The sequence below is a fragment of the Vigna angularis genome, chromosome 7 (assembly GCF_016808095.1).
Source record: "Vigna angularis cultivar LongXiaoDou No.4 chromosome 7, ASM1680809v1, whole genome shotgun sequence".
Lineage (NCBI taxonomy): Eukaryota > Viridiplantae > Streptophyta > Magnoliopsida > Fabales > Fabaceae > Vigna > Vigna angularis.
In genome coordinates, this window is record NC_068976.1 from 6,127,202 (window position 1) to 6,147,531 (window position 20,330).

The 20,330-nt window shown below is 33.1% G+C and overlaps 1 protein-coding gene across 2 annotated transcripts; it reads right to left on the reverse strand.

Moving 5' to 3' along the window:
• Positions 1 to 2,493: 2,493 nt before the first annotated feature.
• On the reverse strand, positions 2,494 to 20,184 carry LOC108336912 (uncharacterized). 2 transcript variants are annotated; one of them, XM_017573356.2, is made up of 16 exons: positions 20,043 to 20,184; positions 19,683 to 19,838; positions 19,376 to 19,522; positions 18,931 to 19,218; positions 18,740 to 18,810; positions 18,347 to 18,416; positions 17,941 to 18,102; positions 16,379 to 16,438; positions 14,972 to 15,057; positions 14,446 to 14,609; positions 14,261 to 14,352; positions 14,052 to 14,181; positions 3,653 to 4,743; positions 3,280 to 3,575; positions 2,971 to 3,129; positions 2,494 to 2,871 (listed from the first exon to the last, which is right to left on the reverse strand). In XM_017573356.2, exons 1-16 carry the CDS (start codon positions 20,085 to 20,087, stop codon positions 2,859 to 2,861), a joined length of 3,030 nt encoding a protein of 1,009 aa, XP_017428845.2. In that variant the 5' UTR covers positions 20,088 to 20,184; the 3' UTR covers positions 2,494 to 2,858. The 2 variants fall into 2 exon arrangements, with proteins under 2 accessions (XP_017428845.2, XP_052736856.1); XM_052880896.1 differs by lacking the exon at positions 17,941 to 18,102.
• Between the last annotated feature and the right edge of the window lie 146 nt (positions 20,185 to 20,330).

The following is a 20,330-nucleotide window of genomic DNA, read 5'->3' on the forward strand; positions in this document are numbered from 1 at the left end:
GAAATTTTTTTATATTGGTGAAGTGAAGATATTTGGTTGTGGGAAGTGAAGAAAGTGACTAGGGGAACTTAATTAAAGAAGGGGGCATGTGGTAGGGCATTGTAAGTAGTACCCTAAGCAATACACCAAATTAATTGCCCAATTCATTGCCACTATGTAGTTTATTGTTTGCATTTAAGTGGCAAAGTATTTAAAATATAAGCAAGTATAATTGTGCTGAAATAACGTACACCGATATCATACACGGATCTGCATGCAGCAGGGACAGTGCTTTTAATTTCCTTAATTGCAATGGTCCTGTGCAAGGGTACAATCCAATTATGAACACTCACTCTCGAACTGGATCTCATTCCTCTATGCAAACTTTTCTTTTATCACATGTTTGTGAGATGCTAGAAGGAAAGAGTATGTATGATTTTAGATGCATTTTCTCCATCATGCATCGCATATGCATCGCATATGCATCATACATCACATCAGACAAAAATATTGTTTTTTTTTTACGTGTTACAGATATCATCATATACATAACGAGACATGAACATCTATGATGGGGAATACCAAAAAGTAACAAGAACGTAATAACAGTAACAACGTGATGGCGGATATTCCCAAATAAATTTGACAGGGGTAAATAACATTTGAAATTAAACGTAGCTAGTATTAATCTCTATTTTTCTCCTTTTATTCTTAATATACACACACATATATATATATATATATAATTTTTTCATTCAAAATATATTTTAAAGACGTGTCACTAAGTACCCATTCCTATTAAAATGCTCCTAAACATCAAAGTAACAATAATGTGTAGTGGAAATAAATTTTTTTACAGCTTATAAGAATATGAAAGGAAATTTACATAATATAACATACATTAGGACATAATTAAAAGACACTTATTTTTTTTTCTTACGTGCAATAACCCCTTCAATGTAAAGTTTAAAAGTGTCAAATAAATAAGCGTATTATCTTTATGAAAAAAGAAAATAGATAATTATGTATTACTATGAAGATACAAAAGAGTTTCCCATAATACACAAAACCTAATTACAATAATCACCCAAAACAACATCTATATATATTGATGCTTTCAAATCAGAAACATGAAAATGGAAGTCACCTCAAACCATAGTGTCTGAGCCAGATTTTTCCCACTATGAAGGTTTGATTTTGGATCTAACTATTGAAAGGTAATTAAGTTTACCAATATAAATATAATTTAAGACTATCTAACCGTGAACGAAGCTCCAGTCCCAAAAAATTATTGTTTTATTTCTTTATCTAGTTTTTATTCAAAATAATTAAATATTTAATATTTTTAATTTGATCCAATTTTGCAATTTAGAAGAAATGATTACCAATTAAGATAATATATGAAACATTAAAATTTTCTTTATAAACATAATTATTGAATTGAGTAAAGTCGTCTAGACTTAGGTCAATCTAAACCTTTGATTCAAAGTCAAAATATTTAGTTATGATAAAGTTCGAGCCGACTTAGTTAAGACTTAAGTCAAGTCGAGTCAAGCTGAGTCTAGTCAAGTCGAGTCATCCCATGTCTAGGCTAAGCTAAGTCATTCATGTTTAAGTCGAGTTGAGTATCCAATGTCCAAGTTAAGTCAACTCTTTCAAATGTAACATAGTCTATGTCTTCGACCCCAAATCAAAGTTATCGCGAACCAAGATCAAGTTGAGTTGGTCAATACTTAATTCAGATTGAGTTAATTCAAATTCAAATTAAGTTAGTTCGCACCAAACTTTAATGAAGTTACTTGATACTTGTAAATTTTGATTTCTTATGATGGTTTTATTTGCAAATTAATATAGATAACACATTAAAAAAAATGACAAATGAAAATATATTCATGAAATTAAAAATTACTTTTAACATTATAAAAGAATAAAGTTTAAAAATATTTACACAAACAAAATTTAAATTTAAACATATATATTTTATTTTTTAAACTTCGTAGTATAATACTGATAAAATAATTTATGATAATAAATTATTATATTATAATAAATGAAATTTTTATATATAATTACAATGGTAAAATTATATTTATAAAAATGAGTTAGAAAAAAATTATATAAAAAGTATAAAAATAATAATATACATGATAAAAATAAATAATAAAAGAATATAAAAATTGTGTCATATAAATTATTAAAATAATGAATTTAAGTCTTTTTCTTATATATGATTTAACTTTTCATTTCTACTACTTGTGTGATTTGCACATGGATTCCAACAATTATGGAATTAAGAAAAACTTATTTAGCTCACAATCACAACACATTAAAAGAGTAGGAATCTCATGCATATTTATGAATTTTCTTATTTATTTTTCTCATTTTTATTTTTATTTGATGTAAAATTTATACTCAGATTTCAAATCATTTCCGATATTTTTGTACAGGTTTGACCAAAAAAATTATGATATAGATGAATCAACATTCGGTAAGACTGCAAAATTTGATGCAATATGGCTCAACAACAGAATTCTTATTTAAAACAAGATTATTTCAGTAAGAATAAGGACCTACAATTAATGTTCATACAATTCTTATTTGGTAATCCTATCGCTGCTGCAGTTTATTATTTTATCGTCTCAGCCAATGATTATTATCGTAGTCAAAAATAAACCATAGGTTTCCTCCTATTCCAATCAACAGCGCTTTTATTTTTACAACACAAATGGCTTTACTATTAAATTAAATCCATGCTCTAATGTTCGATCATGCACTTTTGCTTTCCATTTGAAGAAATCATTCTGTACAAATCACCTTTGCACACCAATGATATATCTTCATCACTCAACTTCATTCCATCTCTGCTCAAATGATGACGATCAACACTTTTTCCTTTAAACATTACATGAACAAGCAACAATTCAAGGATTATTGGTTAACTTTTCCAAATAATAAGAAGGCTGAAAACTGAATTTGCTTCAAAACAAGTACCTTCGTTTTCTCTTATTTTCTGAACCATGTGGAATGCGGAAACCTTCAGAAATTGACATTTGGCGTACTGAAGACATATATTCACTTAATGCAAGACCTTTCACTGACAAGGATGATCTTTCTGGAATGATAGACCGCATCACGTTGGAAAGAGATGTTCTGTTTTCATCATATTTCCACATTAACAAATTTCATAAGATAATCAGTGCCAGATAGCTGTGGAATTGTTTGCACTAACAATTCAAATTATGAGGGTAAAAAGGTGCTATGTGCATCAGTACTCTAAAATTGAAGTCATGGAATACCTACCTCTTGGTATCATTTGTCGGGTCATTCGTCTCGAATAGCTTATTGGCATAGATACTAGTGCTTTTTGTTTGGTCCTGTCTAGACAATTTTCCCAGTCCCATAACATTAGTAGTGCTAGCCAACATCTCTGAGATTAGATCTACCTCGTTCTTAGAACCAAACTTGGATCCTACATCTGATATATGTTTGGCATAAAAAGAAAAACCATGTACAGCAACTGTAGACATCATCATTTGCTCATCATACCAACTCTTTGTGGCTTCTTCAAAAAGGTTCATCGGAGGCTCCATGATACCCTGCACATTATTGTCATAATTAAGGTGGTGGTACCATATAAATTAAAAAAAAAAAAAACACTTTTTAACAAACTTACACATTGTTTTTGTTGGTGATTGCGAAACAATAAGTCAGCTTCAGAAATTAGATCGGTCAGCCCACTAGTAAGTTTAAGAACTTGAGTAACATTCAGCTGTTCTGGGCTGGCGTGCTGTCCTAAATCTTTTTGACATATACGAAGTTCCCTCCACAATTTTTGTACCATATCCATTGGTACAGATGAACTGGAGTCAAAGGACTTTGAGTTTGATGTAGAATCAGCATGACTGCACTCATCTGTGACATTACTCACAGCTGTGGTTTTCATGTTCCCATCTCTGAAATTTTGCACAGCTGCTTTTGTAAAAGAAGATTCTGGAATTTCAGTATTTGCAAATGGATCAGAATTTGGTTGCAATTTGTCTGAGGATTGACAAACATTGAAAGTGATTGGTGTCAGCTCATTATTGAGAGATACTTTTACTGAATCAGCATGACTGCAAGAAGACACTGGTCCAGTCATTGGCTTTATTCCACTTTGAATTTCTGTCTCAGGAACGGATATTTTTCCAGGGAAACAGGATTCATAAAATGATTTATGCGTTTCATTTAAGCATGCATCATAAGCAGTTTCTCTTTCCAAAACAGAACTAGCCGATTTGCAAAATGATGTACTTGGATAGGTTTCATTCTTTTGAAACTTTAAGAGATATTCAGTGTTGCTTTCAAGGGAATGTCTCTTGTGAACTTCCTCATGAACGTCTAAAGAATGTGCATTATTTGGATGATTCGCAGAGCACAGCACTACATGTTTACTTTGGCCCTTTTGCCAAGAGGATGTTACCGGGGATCCAGAACAATTTGAAAATTCAGAAATAGCACTTTGTTGACTTTCAAACCCATTGCAGTCTGTAAGGGATCTCTTGATTCTCTTCCTCTTGTTCCCTACATAATCAGTGTTCGTAAAATTCACATCTAAAACCTGCAAGCACGAGTTTTCATCCATTGTGGCTATTGACTTAGCAACTTCCTTCTCAATGAGTTGGGACAACTCTGAGGGAAAATTCCAGGGTAGTATCTTTGGTATAATCTGGTGACAAGCCTCAACATCAAAAGGAAGCATACCATACACCTTTGGAACTTTCCTGTCTGGACAGTAAACAATAAAAATGTTAGGTTTCTGGAATGGGGATTTACGTTGCATTATTAGCTAATATTAATGACCTATGCATGAGTATTTCATCAAAATACATTGGGAAAAAATATTTCCGTGAAAATGAAGTCACAAAATTAAACATGTATAGAGAAAATAGGAAGTGAAAAGGGATGGGAAGAAACATCTTCATTATTTTTTACTTTAAGACCTTTTTTAAAGGAGCAACCTAGAATGAGGCTCCAACCTCAGATATACGTGGAGAGGCTGTTTCTGGGATTTGACTCATGTTATTCTGGCTTAAATTGGACAGGAACATTAAGGATGACAAAGCTCTTTTTATTGAGTTTTAACAATGTCTTTGTGGAATATAGCTTTCAAGATTGACATTAAGAAAGCTTTTGATACTCTTAATTGGACTTCTTTGTTTTCTGTCTTAAAAGCCTTTTGGTCTTTGGTTTTAGTCAGTCATATCGTGTAAGATGCTTAAATTGTTCGGTTCTGATAAATGGCAAGCTAACTGGTTTTTTCCTTGATCTAGAGAGACGAGGAAAAGGGGTCCTTTATCTCCTCTACTATTCTGCTTGGAAGAGAAGGTGTTGAACAGAAGCATTACAAAGATTGTAGAAAATTGCAACCTTATTTTAATGGCAAGATCTAAATCTTCTAATTTCCCCGCTGATACACTTCTAAATCATGTATTTTTACAGTCCCAGTATGAAAAATCTAACAAATATTAAGTGTTGCAGGATTATGGTTCGATTTCTAATCAGATGATTAACTGTATAAGTCTGAGTTCTACACTAAAAGCAAGTTCCTGAGAAGCAAGATAGATGAACTCTGAACTCATTGTTCTTTTCGAAAAAATCGTGTCCCATTCCAATTTTCAGCTACCCCTTTTCGCCATGCATGCTTTCATGCAAGTTTTCACTCTTTCCCCTCTTCCGCCGCCGCTACCACCACTGTCCGCAGTCATTTTCGACCAACAACCCCACCACCGACATCGCGCCACCGAACATAACGCCATCGGTCGTGTGCCAAATGTAGTAGTGACATGTCCAACCACTTTTCCGACAGCGACCATCGACGGTAGACTTGCTCTGGCGACCTTTTTCCAGATCTGATTCAAACGTTGTGAATAAAAATCATTTTACACCTCCCATCACTGTTGTGTACATGTGTTCTCTCTCCCCCACTTGACTGCAGGTACTGCTAAATCTGAATGTATTATCTTTACTATGTCAATATCCCTCTCCCCATTGACGAGATAGATTACGTTAATTATATGATACTCGGGTATTTGATATCAAGTTTGGTCTTAAGGTCAAAGATTATGTTAATGATCTTACAGCCTTCATTAACAACAAGGTTTGATGTTGTTGGTACAAAGTTGATGTCCAAGTTTGTATCGTTTTCAAGGAGATATTCCGATCCCATGTTATGTTGGAGTTAGGAACATTAACATGTTTATTTGATGTATACCAATGATACTTAGTACCTTCATAGTGTTTGCCAACATCTCTTGAGTATCATAACTCCTTGATATCTTGATGGCTCATGGGTGAGTAGTGGGGTAAAGTTTATGGCTTTTCCATTACTTTAATGAACTATTGCCTTCTGAAGCCATTGCTATCTAGAAACTTGCAACGACAAACCTTATTTATATTGATCGCCTTGTATGGGCTTTGTGACTAGTATTCGTCAATCCTTGATCAAATTTTGGGTTCCAATTGTGCCCACTTTGAAGTCTACTCACTGCCAAAACTTCACTTGTCACTCCTAGTGGTTCCACGACTTTGGTATATTAGCTTGATGATCATACCCACTCTCATAAGTCGAGCAGAGGTCATCCCAACATTACAAACTTGGTCCCAAAATTGACCAGTATTATTCATCGTATGGTCACTCCCCTTGATTTTTGTTTTACTGAGTATGTCGCCTACTTTTGTGACACCCTATGCTTTACACGACTTCCTCCAATGGTATGGCGAAACTTCACACCATTAAGTCCATTGCTTGTGTCGAGCACACAATCACTTGCCACTAATCATATCCATGACAATAACTCGTTTTTCTCTTTCCTTTTCTCTTTCAATTATTTACCCTCAATCACCATGACTAGTGGCTCTTGAGACCCATCTCATGGTGCTGATATTGTCCACATTCTCCCTTTTCTCTCCATTGATATTTTCCTTTATATATTTGGATTTTCTTTTAATTTATTATCCCATAATCATGTCACTTGTTCATTTAATTATGTTATTTATTTTATTAAAGATTGTGCTTTTTTTGCAAAATCTATGTTTAAAATGAATGATTGGTATGTGAGTCTAATTGATGAGCTCATGACTCCTTATGAGGATGGAAAAATATTTCTAGGAAGATTATGATAGGAACGCAGAATTGAAAAGAGACAAAAAATTAATATTCTTTTTATTGTATAGACTGTATAGAACACAAAATAGGAGAGCACTCTCTCCTCCAAGGGTTTCTCCTTCATAAACAGTCAAAGCTCAATCTACAAGATTATCCAAAAGTCCCCTGATACAAGAGCTCCCTGCCTCCTTATAAAGGCCCTTCCAACCAACTAACCAAACTAACAACTAATTCCTAAAATGTTTCCTCTGTCTTGCACCCATTACCCATTATAACCTATCACATTATATCTTATCATTACACCCCATTGCAAAACAACATTGTCTTCAAGGTTGGAACTTTGAAACTTGATCTCATGGGTCATCTTCATCATCATGTTAACATATGAAGGGAACCCACTGGCTACTACCCTCTAATTCAGGTTTGGAGACTTGGATGGTGGCAAATCCTCCTCCAATGACTTCCACTCTTCTTGGATTCTTTTAGCCCAATTTTCTGAAATCCTCAGAATCTCATCTTTGACTTCATCGGTTCTTATAGCAACAATACTTTCGACAACTGCTCCATCTACTTGCAAACTCTCATGTAAAATTTTCACACTCACAATTTGTGTTACTGTTGTCCAACTCTCCCATAGCATGCTTCTCTTATTCCCTTCAACTCTCTTTAGTAGATTTGTTGGCAGATTTTTCCAAGAAAGGTTCTTGGATTTTTGGTGTCAAGTCTTGAACCCCTGGACTACATTTTCTTTGCTATTTGGGTGTACTTTTGTTGATCCTTTGGTGTTCTGAACTTCAGAAGCATTTGTTGTCCCTATTGTTTGACCTTGGGTGTCATTCCCTTCATTAATGGTCAACTCTTCTCTTTTCACCCACGACAAAACTGGTTTTTCCTTACCCTTCCTAGCTCCAATATTGTCAATGGCATCATCTTCTTCCTTTTGCTCCCAATTGATTGAATTGTCTCCTTCACCTGAGTGTTTCTTTGCTTTCTTGATGTCTTGCAAAAGTTCCTCTCTTCTTTCCTATCTTGCTCTATAAACAGACTCAACCGGTTTACTCCCTGACACCACTATTTTAACCCCAGGTCTCAAGAATTCTTCCCCCTTCTTCACTATTTTGACATACACACCACAACCTACCATACTATCTCCACTAAAATAACAGTTTTTGCAACTTTCTCAGCACCAACCACACCAATGTCTCCATCACAGTTTTTGTCATTACCTTCCTCTTCACATATATTTTCTTCTCTCCTATCCTGTCCTCTAATTCCTGCAAAACCATCAACACTCAAAACAGCAACTTTCGTTTCTCTTTTCTTCTCCCTATTGGTTGAATTTTCTCCTTCATATAAGGGTTTCTTGGCTTTCTTGATGTATAATAGACTATCTTTCACAACATACCTACCCATTTTCCCTTTTTCTTTCCTTTCATGACAAATTTCTCACTTCTTTCTAAGCCCTTTATGAGAATCCTGATTTCTTGTTGCATTTCTTGCATATTTCTTCTCATTCTGTCATGCTCATTTTCTGTTCGTTGGTCCTCCTCTCCAAGGTATTGTCTCTTCCTTCCATGCTTCCACCCTTTCTTGATCACTTCTTGATTCGCAACCTTTGATCCGGCAGGTCGGACCAATTGATAAGAACCCAGAATTGAAAAGAGACAAAAGAGTAATATTCTTTATTGTATAGACTGTATAGAACACAAAATATGATAGCACTCTCTCCTACAAGGGTTTCCCTTTCACAAAGAGCCAAAGCTCAATCTACAAGATTATCTAAAAGTCCCCTGACACAAGAGCTCCCTGCCTCTTTATAAAGGCCCCCCTAACCAACTAACCAAACTAACAACTAATTCCTAAATTGTTTCCTCTGTCTTGCACCCATTACCCATTATAACCTATCACATTATATCCTATCAGATGACTACAAGGGAAGTCTCCTATTTACTCACTTCTTTTAGTTTACTTATCATTTTTTTCCTTATGCTAATTTCCTTACTTGTGTTTTTGTTTATGTTTTGTAAGGTTGCTAGAGACACATCCCTTTTCACATAACATGTTATATCATCTATCACATTCCCTTCTTTGTTCTCAACAACCAAATACCTCACTCTATTTTGTTCTCTCATCAACCTTTTGCACCCTTTAACTCTTTGTGTCATCATGTACATATCTTTTGTTTGTTAATCTCGACCCCTAACCTTGTTAAACTTTTGACTAGGTTTCTTGTTTCCAAGAAACCTAAGAATTGGTTTGACCTGTCATATCAAGGACGGAAAGCATGGAAGGAAGCTTTAATACTCTGGAGAAGGGGACCAGGGAACTGGAAAAGGTGAAGGCATGGCGTCAAGAGATGAGAAAAAGTTTCCAAAAATTGGAAGAAATGATACGGGAATGTAATAGGATTCTGGATGTCTTGATTAAAAAAAAGGACTCTAAAGGAAGGGAGACATTTGTTGACAAAGCAAGAAAGGGAGGGAGAGAGAGGAACTTCTTCATGATATCAAGAAAGCCAAGAAACCCTCAAATGGAAGAGACAATTCCATCAATTGGGAGAAGAAAAGAGAAAAGGATATCAATGAAGAGGAAGGTGGAGACCAAGACTATGATGGGAATGTTGTGACTCTTGCTTCTTAGAATGAAGTTGCAAAAGATGTTGGTTTTAGTGGGGATAGTGTGGTAGGTCTTGGTGAATATGTCAAAACAAGGAGGGTGAAGATAGAGAAAAGAAGGCCGAATGTGGTGGAAACATTATAACCATTATTTTATGGAGTAAAGTAAAAGAAGAGACTATTTTGAGTGTAGATGGTTCAAAGGTAGTTGGTGTTGGGACAAAAAATGTTTTTGAAGTCCAGAAGATTACAAGAACAACAGAAGTACACATAACGATCAATAACATGGGAAAAAATGCAGTCAAGGGGTTCAAGACTTGGCAAGAAAAATCTCATACCCTTTCTTGGGAAGATCTTGCAACATCTCAACTAAGGATAGTTAAAGGGAATAAGGGAAAATGTTATTCGAGAGTTTGACAACAGTAACACAAATTAAGAGTGTAGAAATTTTATGTGAGAGGATGGCAATAGTAACAAGGACAAGGAGGGGGGAAAAGTCATCCAAGAATTCAAGATATTGGTGTCTCTAGTAAACCCAACATTAGAAATCTAGTTGAGGGAGTATTTCTTGACAAAGTGGCAGGCCCATGCAAGAAGGACAAGAAAGTTGGACGATCCCCTTTTGTCTTGGGTTACTTATCTGTTATGGAAATCGATTGCTAGCAAACTTCAGTAATAAACTTGTTGATTTTGGAAGTCAAGTCACACTTTTTATTAAGCATTTGTTTGCAAAAGATTTTGTTGTCAAAGTTAGATCTTTGCAGATTCAAAGATTAATCCAACAGTTGAAAGGAAGCCTTGAGACAATCGCATGGGAAGTTGCCGCAACAATTAAGGACCAGTTTTTAGATTATAACCTTGAGGACAAGATTGTTTTGCAGTGGCGAGTAATGATAGGATATGTAATGTATTAGATAATTTGTAGACAATTTTTAGATAGTTTGGCAAAAATAAAACATAGAAGTTAGTATGAAGTGGTTAGGGGTAGTTAGGAGGAGTTTAAACAACAATTACAAGAAATTTTAATTAGTAGTTAGAAAGTTTTTGTCTTTTAAGGAGGGGAAGTGTTTTTAGTTCTAGTTGTTGTATATGTAGAAGTGAATTTCTTTCCTTGAAAGCTATTGGATGTTTCCTTGTAATATGTTTTTCATAATTACAGTGTTATTTACATTGTAATAAGATTTGTGTTATTTCTTAAACTGAATTATAAATATGGTTTCTTGTTTCCAAGCAACCTAACACTTACTATCAATCAATACCAACACATATCTTCCTCTTACTTTTCCGTACATCTTCATGGTCTAAGATTGGGCTATAGATAAAATGGATAAATCCAAATATTGAAAACCTTGGTCAATATTTTTATCCAAATCTCCATGATGTCCCCTTGATTTGATGAGGCAGGTCCTACATTGTCAAAGACTTTCAAAACTAAAAAGAAAGACTCCTAACACCTCCAAAATGAAAATTATTTATGGACTTTCTCATAAAGTCTTTCTCTAAAACAACTAATTGCATAACTCTCTTTTTTCTAAATTCCCATACATAATACACATTACTCTCTATGTCAATATTTTCCTTCCTAAGATAAAGCAAATGTAATTGATGATGTTTTGTGCGGACTATATATACCTAGTTCACATATTTGAAGGTATAGTGATGGGTTCAAGATCTTGTAACTAATGGGAGTGAAGTTCAAGATCACAATTGGATATTTTTTAGCTCATGTTCGTGGTCGTTCCACTATAATGGTTACAATTAAAGCAACTCAAGGTGAAAAGCCTCGTTTAAGGAAGATTATGAAGAAAAAACAAATGAAAACATTTTTTATTTCCCATATATCGTGAGACCCCTCTCTCTTTTTCCTTTCTTTCTCTTATTCAGAAGAATTCTTTTATTTCTTTCTCTATCCCGTCCTCATGTTTGGATTTCTTTCATGGGTTCCTTAAAACCCTAAACTTTAGAAATAGGGAGGGCGGGGTTTTTGTTTAATATCTTTGTTTCTTATTCCTTGTGTTTAGATTCATGGGAAAACATCGCGGTTGCATGAATTTAAACTTTTCATATTGTGGGGTATACGACAGGAAAGAGAAAAGACAGTTTCTTTCTCCACCTCCATATCTTTCTTCTTCTACTTTTATAACCTTTTTTTTCTAATTTTTTCATATTATATAATTTGGAAGTCATTTTTTATTTATAAATTATATAACTCAAATATTAAAAGTGATTTCCAAATTATATAACCCAAAAGTCATTTTTCTTTTAAGAAAAAGATTCTGGAATTGCACAATTTAAAAATAAAAAATATTTATGCAACCCCGAAGCCAAAAGAATTATGGATTGTGTAATTTAAAAACCATCTAAATTTTTTTTTTCAGATTATATAATTTGAAAGTCTTATTTTTAAAAAAAAAATAGTTTCTGTATTATGTAATTTCTAAATTACTTTCGGATTATATAATCTGAAAGTCATGACTTTCAAATTGGAAAGGATAAAATGGAAATTTCAAATTGGAAAGGATAAAATGGAAAAAGAAATTGTAGGGTGCATGAAGAAACTGCCAAGAGAATATGTAACCTGTGGATTGAGTACCCGCAGTTCTTCCTATCATAACCTATTTTTGCAAAGAATATATAATGCAAGCTGAGTTTAATCATAGTCCTTATAAGTGTCCTTTTGGTGCAAGAAAGATATAAAGTGACCCATTTGTACTATAAGAAATGAGGTTTATGGAAAGATTCAATATTATCATTGATGATTGATTATGACGTTAAATTCTTATGTAAATAGTTTTCAAATATATATATATATATATATGCGGTGTGACAAAGATAGTAAAGTTGCAACAAGAGTTTGATGAATTAGTAACAAGAATGTGATGAGGAAGGAGGAGATCAAGAAGATGAAGCAGAGTTTGACAGTTTGCGAAGCGACAGCATGACGAGTTGCAAAAAGATCAAGGAGATGCCTCAAGGAGTGGTTCAATCGCGTGGAGGTGGCAAAGATGAGTAAGATCATGATGATGAGGGTGACAAACTTGGAGATGGAAGTGGCAAGGATAAAGCACCATAAGATATTGGAGATTTACCGTTCATCGTGCATCACACAGAGAGAGTGTGGGTGGAGCTTGAGAAGCAGTGCAATTGAAAATGTTAGTGATAATGACACAAGAGGCCATAGAGAAGAAACTCAAAGAAAAAGATGAAGAGATTCAACGTCTAGGAAAGCTCAATTAATGCTTCAAGAAAGAGTGAAAAGTCTCAACATGGAAAGCCAAATATGGAGAAAGTTGGCACAATACAACTTGAAATAGGAACTTACCCATGTTAACAACTAGAACCGCCATCATGGCGAAGTAGTTACTGTCAAGTCGAATTTCGGAAACATAAGCAAACACAATGATATTAGAGGTAGAATGATGTTTAATGAGTGTGGGGATAGTTGCGATAGAAAAGAAGAAAATCACAAAAGAGTTGAAGCTGCTATAGCCTGTGGTGGCAGCAAGGTTAGTAGGGAGTTAACCAAAGCAAAGGATAAGTCGGCCAAGATCAAGAACAAGTTGGCTAAGATTATTGAGAAGTCAACCAAGGTGAAAAATAAGTTAGTCATAATGAAAAACTAAGTTGATCATGAAAAAAAAGTGAAGAACCCAACATGTGTAATGAAAGAAAAGCTCGATATGGGATGATACACATGAAAAAGTAGGATGTAAGGAAGAACGATGAAAAACAGAAAAAACATTTAAGTTTAGGAGAAAGTTTTGTTAGGATAAACTTAAATGTAATAGAATTAAATGAGTTGTGTATTTGTTTAAGAACTTTATCGGTTTTAGAGTATAAGAATCAGCAGTAATAGTTGTCTTAATGATAGATTTTTATAGCTTGGAGATGAACTATAAATTGTAAGTGTCTAGTTCACATATCGTAGCAAAGCAAATAGCAATACAATGCAGTAAATCAGATTATTCAAACAGTGTGTCATTTTGCTAATAGTAAATCTGATTCTGGTTTCACGGTGACTTAATATATGGATTGGCCTGTTTCTTTATTATTGTATCTTCTTGAAATTTAGGCTACCATTGGTTTCCCTTTATCAATCAATTTCAAAACAGCTCATCCCTGTATATTTTTAGGATGATCCATTTATATCTTTCATAAAATAATCAATAAATATAATAAGATTCATGTTCTAAAAGCTAATGCTAACACGAATATGATAGGCCTTAATATGAGAGCAATCAATGCACACATTAAGTTCAAATTTGAGCAGCTAAAAGCATGGAGACATACAACAAAAGGGCTTTGTAATACACCTTCGGTATAAGTTTTACTCTGGAACCAGAACTGAAGTTGCATAATAGTATTCCGAATATCTCCATCACAAGACTGGATAATTTTTTTCAATAGGAGAGGATTAATATTGACTTCTTCTGTCATGCAAACCTGCAGGTTATCATATATGTATAATTTCAGGTTCAGTTTTCCAGCTTTGAGGTTGAAATATGGAAATCTTAGAACATACCTTGTATATATGGCAAAATAACTCATCTGACAACGGAGATGAGAAAGAGACATCTAGTCTTGCAAAACTTTTTGGTAAGCCACCATTATTTCCTAATTTGGAAAAATTGTATTGTGATAAATACGAACACATAAGTAAAAGCTATAGGATTGGACAAAGATACATTATTTAATAAGTCATCTTACTATTGCTGGTAAATATAATAGGCCATTTTTTTGTGGCCGAAAATTGTTGTTGTATGGCAGTAATACAACCACGATCTTGAGGGAAAATGATGTCCACATCCTCAACTAGAATTAAAGTTTGGCGGGCTTCATCAACAGGAAACAACTTCACAGGTTTGAAACAACTGTCAATACAAAGACAGATAATTACTTGATTTTGGAAGAACTGTTGACAAAATGCTATTATATGTCCAGAATATAGTTTTGTCTTGTCTATGGTATTCCATAGAGGGTATATATATATATATATATATATATATATATATATATATATATATATATATATATATATATATTCCTTTTTGAAAATTTAAATGATGTGCTGACTAGTTGTGAAAGAAAAGATTCTCAAACAAAATAACACTCAAATAAGTCAACAAAATATTGAAAGAAAATAACAGTACTACAAGATAGAGTATGGTCACATAAAATAACACAGCAATAGAAGTTCAGTAACACCAAGCATAGACAGAACAGATTAATAAACCTTGTGATTTTGCCTGCACCAGGTTCTTCTATTTTATTCTTGATAGAAGTGATAGCAGCTCCGTTTCGACAACTTGATGCATTGATCTGTTGAGACATGAGAAACAAACTTTGATTTTGTTTGAGTGATTATATTTTTACATCCATCAAATGCAAAGCACCTACTTGAATATTTAAGATAATAATATTTTAATTATATTTATTTAATTTTTTTAATTTAAAATTCTAATACACATTCTTACAAAAAACTCTCGTATAGGAGTGAGGGTACATCCCACATCTGTTTCTCAAATACTTCCTATAGGAAACTAGGCCACTATAGGGTAAATCAAGTACTTGTTCCCAACACTACTACTACTATGCCTACAGGAAAGGAAACTGCTGGTTGCTCAATTTCATATGCCTCTGGTTAGTGATCCTCCAATTTGTGAAACAAACCATTGGTGATTGGTGGAGATGCAGTGTCATGGAAGATGCAATATTATTCGAAAAAAGAGTGTGACAGAGGCAGAATTATTATGGTAAAAGGATAGATGCTGAAACATTTACAATTGTGGATTGTTTTCTCTACTGTGCACAAGGACATGATAGACAGAGTGAAATTAAATGATGTTGTTAACAAGGCCATCATGATTTGAAGCTTGTTTAGATTTCCAAATTTCCATGAAAAGCAAGGTTAATTTAAAAGATGAAGATGATATAGTTATGAACAATCTAATAGCAAAAATTTGATCAATTAGAATGTTGAAAGAGTCCCCAATTTTATGGTAACTTGCAAGAAGTGAAGGAGCCCTTTCAGCAACCAGGTGTTTCAAATTATGAATTTATTTTTCCAATAATATCACATCAAAGAGAATAATAGTCTCTAGAAGGTTATTCTTTCAATGCTGATTCTGGAAAGGGAATTTTTCCTTGTCCAGATATTGAAAAGCCAAAATTTTGTGGCCAAGGTGAGAATACCCCTTGGGAAATTGATTTCACTTATCCATAATTACTTCTTGATTCAATTGGTGGACATGGAGGTCAATGTAGCTTTTCAGCCTAATTTCTTTAGTATAAAGAAAAAATAGAAAAGAAACAAATAATTTATGGATGATCTAAAGGAACCGGAAGGTTTAGTAAATGTTTTCTGAAAGTATAGACTATGTGGAAAACTCAAGTTCTATGTGGATAAATTAGATAAAACTTGCATTCTAACATGATAGCAAAGTCTATTTGTTCGGCGTTTAGATCACCTGCAAATATCTTGTTTCATTTCAGATATATTTTATTCTAAGTGTGAGAGTGGGATGTTGAAGAAATCATATCAACTAGAGATATATGATCACATTACATCATTGTATATAAGTAAGGAAAACACAATGAAAAACATAAATATTCAAAAGTATACTTTTAAGTAGTGATATACCTCTACAACTTTAAACCCTTGCTCTTGGGCACAGGCATACACAGCTGCAGACTTGCCACTCTGCAACATTACAAAACAAAGGTTTTAGCAACCAGTAAAAAGTGATGAGAAAAAGTGTTGTATTATATCCAACAACATATAGATGATGATAATTATCTACAACCAACTTGAATGCATTTATGTCAGCATTCTTCTAGTTATAAAAGGGAAATAAATTTTATTCATCTACCTTTAATCAAAATATATCAAGAATATAAAAAAATACACTTCTTAAAACTGCCATAATAACCAGAAGAAAAAATTTGACAACTTCTCGTGATCATTACTGTGCATAATTGAACAAAGGGAAAAGATATTATGCTTACCAAGTCAAGAAAATTGTGGGAGAAACAATGAAAAAGATTGAATTTTATATACATTCACTCAATCAAAATCCAAAAAAAAGAATGAAGAGTTATTGATAACCTAAATACTGATGTTAGCACACAAACAAGTAAAGGAGTGAGTTACTGCAACTGCTTTTTATGTTGCAACTGAATTTTTTATAATCCTATCGGAAATGCCAACAAATTTATAACTCTACATAGTTTCTCAAATATGACGGGACGGAATAGAGATTATAGAGCACCATACCCAACCAAAAGCTGATACTAAAAATGAATGCAAACACACAGAAAAAGTGTTGGATGTAATTTCCTATCACAAAAACTCTTGTATAGATGTTAGAATTTCGCCCATTATGAAGAATCAAAAACAACATAAAAAGTATGAAGAATTAAAAACAACATAAAAAGTATGAAGAACAAAAAACAACATAAAAAGTATGAAGAACAAAAAACAACATAAAAAGTATGAAGAACAAAAAACAACATAATAAGTATGAAGAACCAAAAACAACATAATAAGTATGAGAACCAAAACAACATAATAAAGAAAGAATAGAAAAGTCAGTTATATAACTCACGGTTATGAATAACCAATACTAAAAGATAACTTCGAGCAGTAAAATAAAAAAGTAACATATCTCTATCTAGTTAATAGTTACATTAAAATATAAATGAATTAAAATCTCACATTAAAAATAAAAATACTATTTAAATTTTTAGTTATAAAAATAATAAAAGCTTAATCCCATGAATTATTAATAAAATGAAATAAAGTATTTTTAAAATAAATATTCACCACTAAATAGTATAAAATTAAAAGCATAACTTATTAATTTAATTATGAGTAAAAACAATTTATTAAAAAGTTATTGTGTAGTATTATTTCAATATCATTTAAAATTTTTTATCATTTTAAGAATTATTAATTTTTAAATATGTTGATATAGAGGTATTAATTATAGTATAAATAAAATAGAATGAAATTTGTGTTCTATTTAAGAAATAGGATATATTTGATGTAATTAGGAAAAGTTTTACGATTTCAGAATTTTTAATTTTTTTTATAATATAGGTTTTCATTGTCTATTTATCTTATTTATCTATTAAATTAAATTAGGTTTTCAACAATTATGAATAATTAGCAGTAAGCTATTGACAAAATATATTTTCACGCACCCCAATTGGTCCTGTAATCAAGAGAACATTCTGCAGAGGAGCGTGATGGATATCTTCTGAACCATCTTGTCTATCACAACTTTTTTTACACTGAGAAAGTCTTTTATGCCAAAGATGTAACCAGTCACGCAAGAAATTCATAGCCTCTTCATTACCACACACCTAACATAGTCATGCAACACAAATCACTCTAATCAGGAAATACAACATGCAAATATATAAGACAGTCATGCACTCTATTCTGGAAATAGAAACATGTAACTATTATGTCACATGTAAGACAATTCTGCAACACAAACCACTCTATTCCAGAAATAGAAACATGCAACTATTATGCCTTTCTGCATGCTGGAACTTTTCGTATCATGTAAAAAAAATTACAATATGAACCAAGAGAAGGGCTGACCTCAAAAGCTTTTTTTGGCTTGTACTTGTCTATCCATAAGTTGTTGTTACCTTCACAATTATGCCTTATTCTGCAAGGAAGAAATGAAATTGCAACTGAACAAAATAAAAAATATTTAAAAGAAAGACGGAAGAAGACAACAGAAATAAATTTCTAATATTAATATATCATCCCAAAATAAATTTTCCAACAGTGTTAATAGTCACAAATAAAATAACTTATTAAGATATATAAAGTTCAATGCAATTTATATTCAGAAAAGAAGTAATCAATAGCAGCCATATCATAATGGACATAGGCATGACGTAAACATAAATTAAGATGTATGTGTGTACATATTATTAGAATGCACATATTATTAAAAGAAGAAGATTTGATTTTGGTCATGCTAACCTTGCTTGTGGTTCCTGCTCTGTGAAAATGTCCTTGTATCCTGTATTTTCATTCACCTCCAAGTTCAGGTCCTGAAAAATATTTTTGGAAATGGTTATAAACAATTTGCAAGTAAGACTGTTTTCATTGTATAAAGCTTTAAAAAGGTTCGGGTTATTGGGACAGAGAGAAAAAGGAAGAAAGTTACATACCACATCGACATCTTCGGTCTTCAAAAGACATTTAATTTCTTCGGTCTTCAAAAGACATTTAACTTCTGAATTTGGTAGTGATATGTCCAGCTTATTATCTGACTGTATAGAAAGTTGACTTGGATAATCCATGACATCCTCTTCAGACGCACTATGTATGTTATCAAAATTTAAGGATTCAACCGAATCCTCCATAAAAGATAAATTTGAATTCTGACTATCCAAATATGCAACTGTGGTATTATCCAAAAATGTCCAGTCACTCCAGTCAATGGGTGAGGCATTATCCTGCATTGACAGAGAAAATTGCACAATCAAATTCAAACTTTTAACTGAATTAAAGAACTAAGTTCTCAGTCAAACTATTTCAATTTAGTGGGTTTGATACAGTTAAAATTTTGTTAGGCTATGCAGCAAAATGGAATCACTGATATAATTATCATACCTGAGCATCTTCAAATACATGGATGGAATCACTAATTCCTTTTGCTTTCCTCCTAGCCAATAAAGCTTGTCGGCGTTGTTCATTTTCCTCCTTCCACAAGGAAAAAAAGGGATGTATTCTCCGCCCAGCGTACACCTTCGCATCAATCTGATTCAAGAAGGGGCAAAAAATAAACTACATATCAGATCACACTTATCTCAATGCACACATTTCACATAAGTAATATTTTATCAGATATCACAATTGCATGCAACTCAAGAACAAGAAAAAGAACTCAAGAGTCACAGTTACAAAGAAGGACTTTAACCTCCGCAGACAGCTTTGCCTCCAACCTCAGATCAATCTTCTGAGCAGACACTGGTGAAGAAACAGCTGATTTAGTTTTGTTAGGTGTTTTATTCGGCGTGCGCTTCCTCTTTGGCGTGCTATTCTTTTTCGGTGTGCTATTCTTCGGTGTACTACTCTGCTCCAGCAAAAACAGAACAAAAAAAATTCTCTCTTTTCACATTCTCTTCTCAAATTTCAAATTCAACTTGCAACGATGAATAAACACTTGCACCGATCAACAAATAGTTCTAAATCAGTGACATGCAATGCGAAACTCACATCAAATCAATCTAATTCAGCTACATGCAAAGCAATAGCTGACTATAGTAGCAAGTTCTACCTTGGATGCTCTTTTTCTTGGAGTGACTTTCTCTGTAGAATTCATCTTGGAGCTTTGACACGAAGGAGACCGGTTTCCGCTTTTTGCATGCGTCTGCTTAATTATTAGGTAGTTGGTGATTGAATGAACGAGGGTTTTCAAGAAAAGCAGCGGTATTTATTTAATGGAATGTAACAGAAAACAAAACTTTTTTAATATAAAATAATGTTGAAATATTAATTAATAATAGCTAGGATCCAAAGAATTTACTATTGACATTTGAGTTTCTATTTCATAAAATTATATATT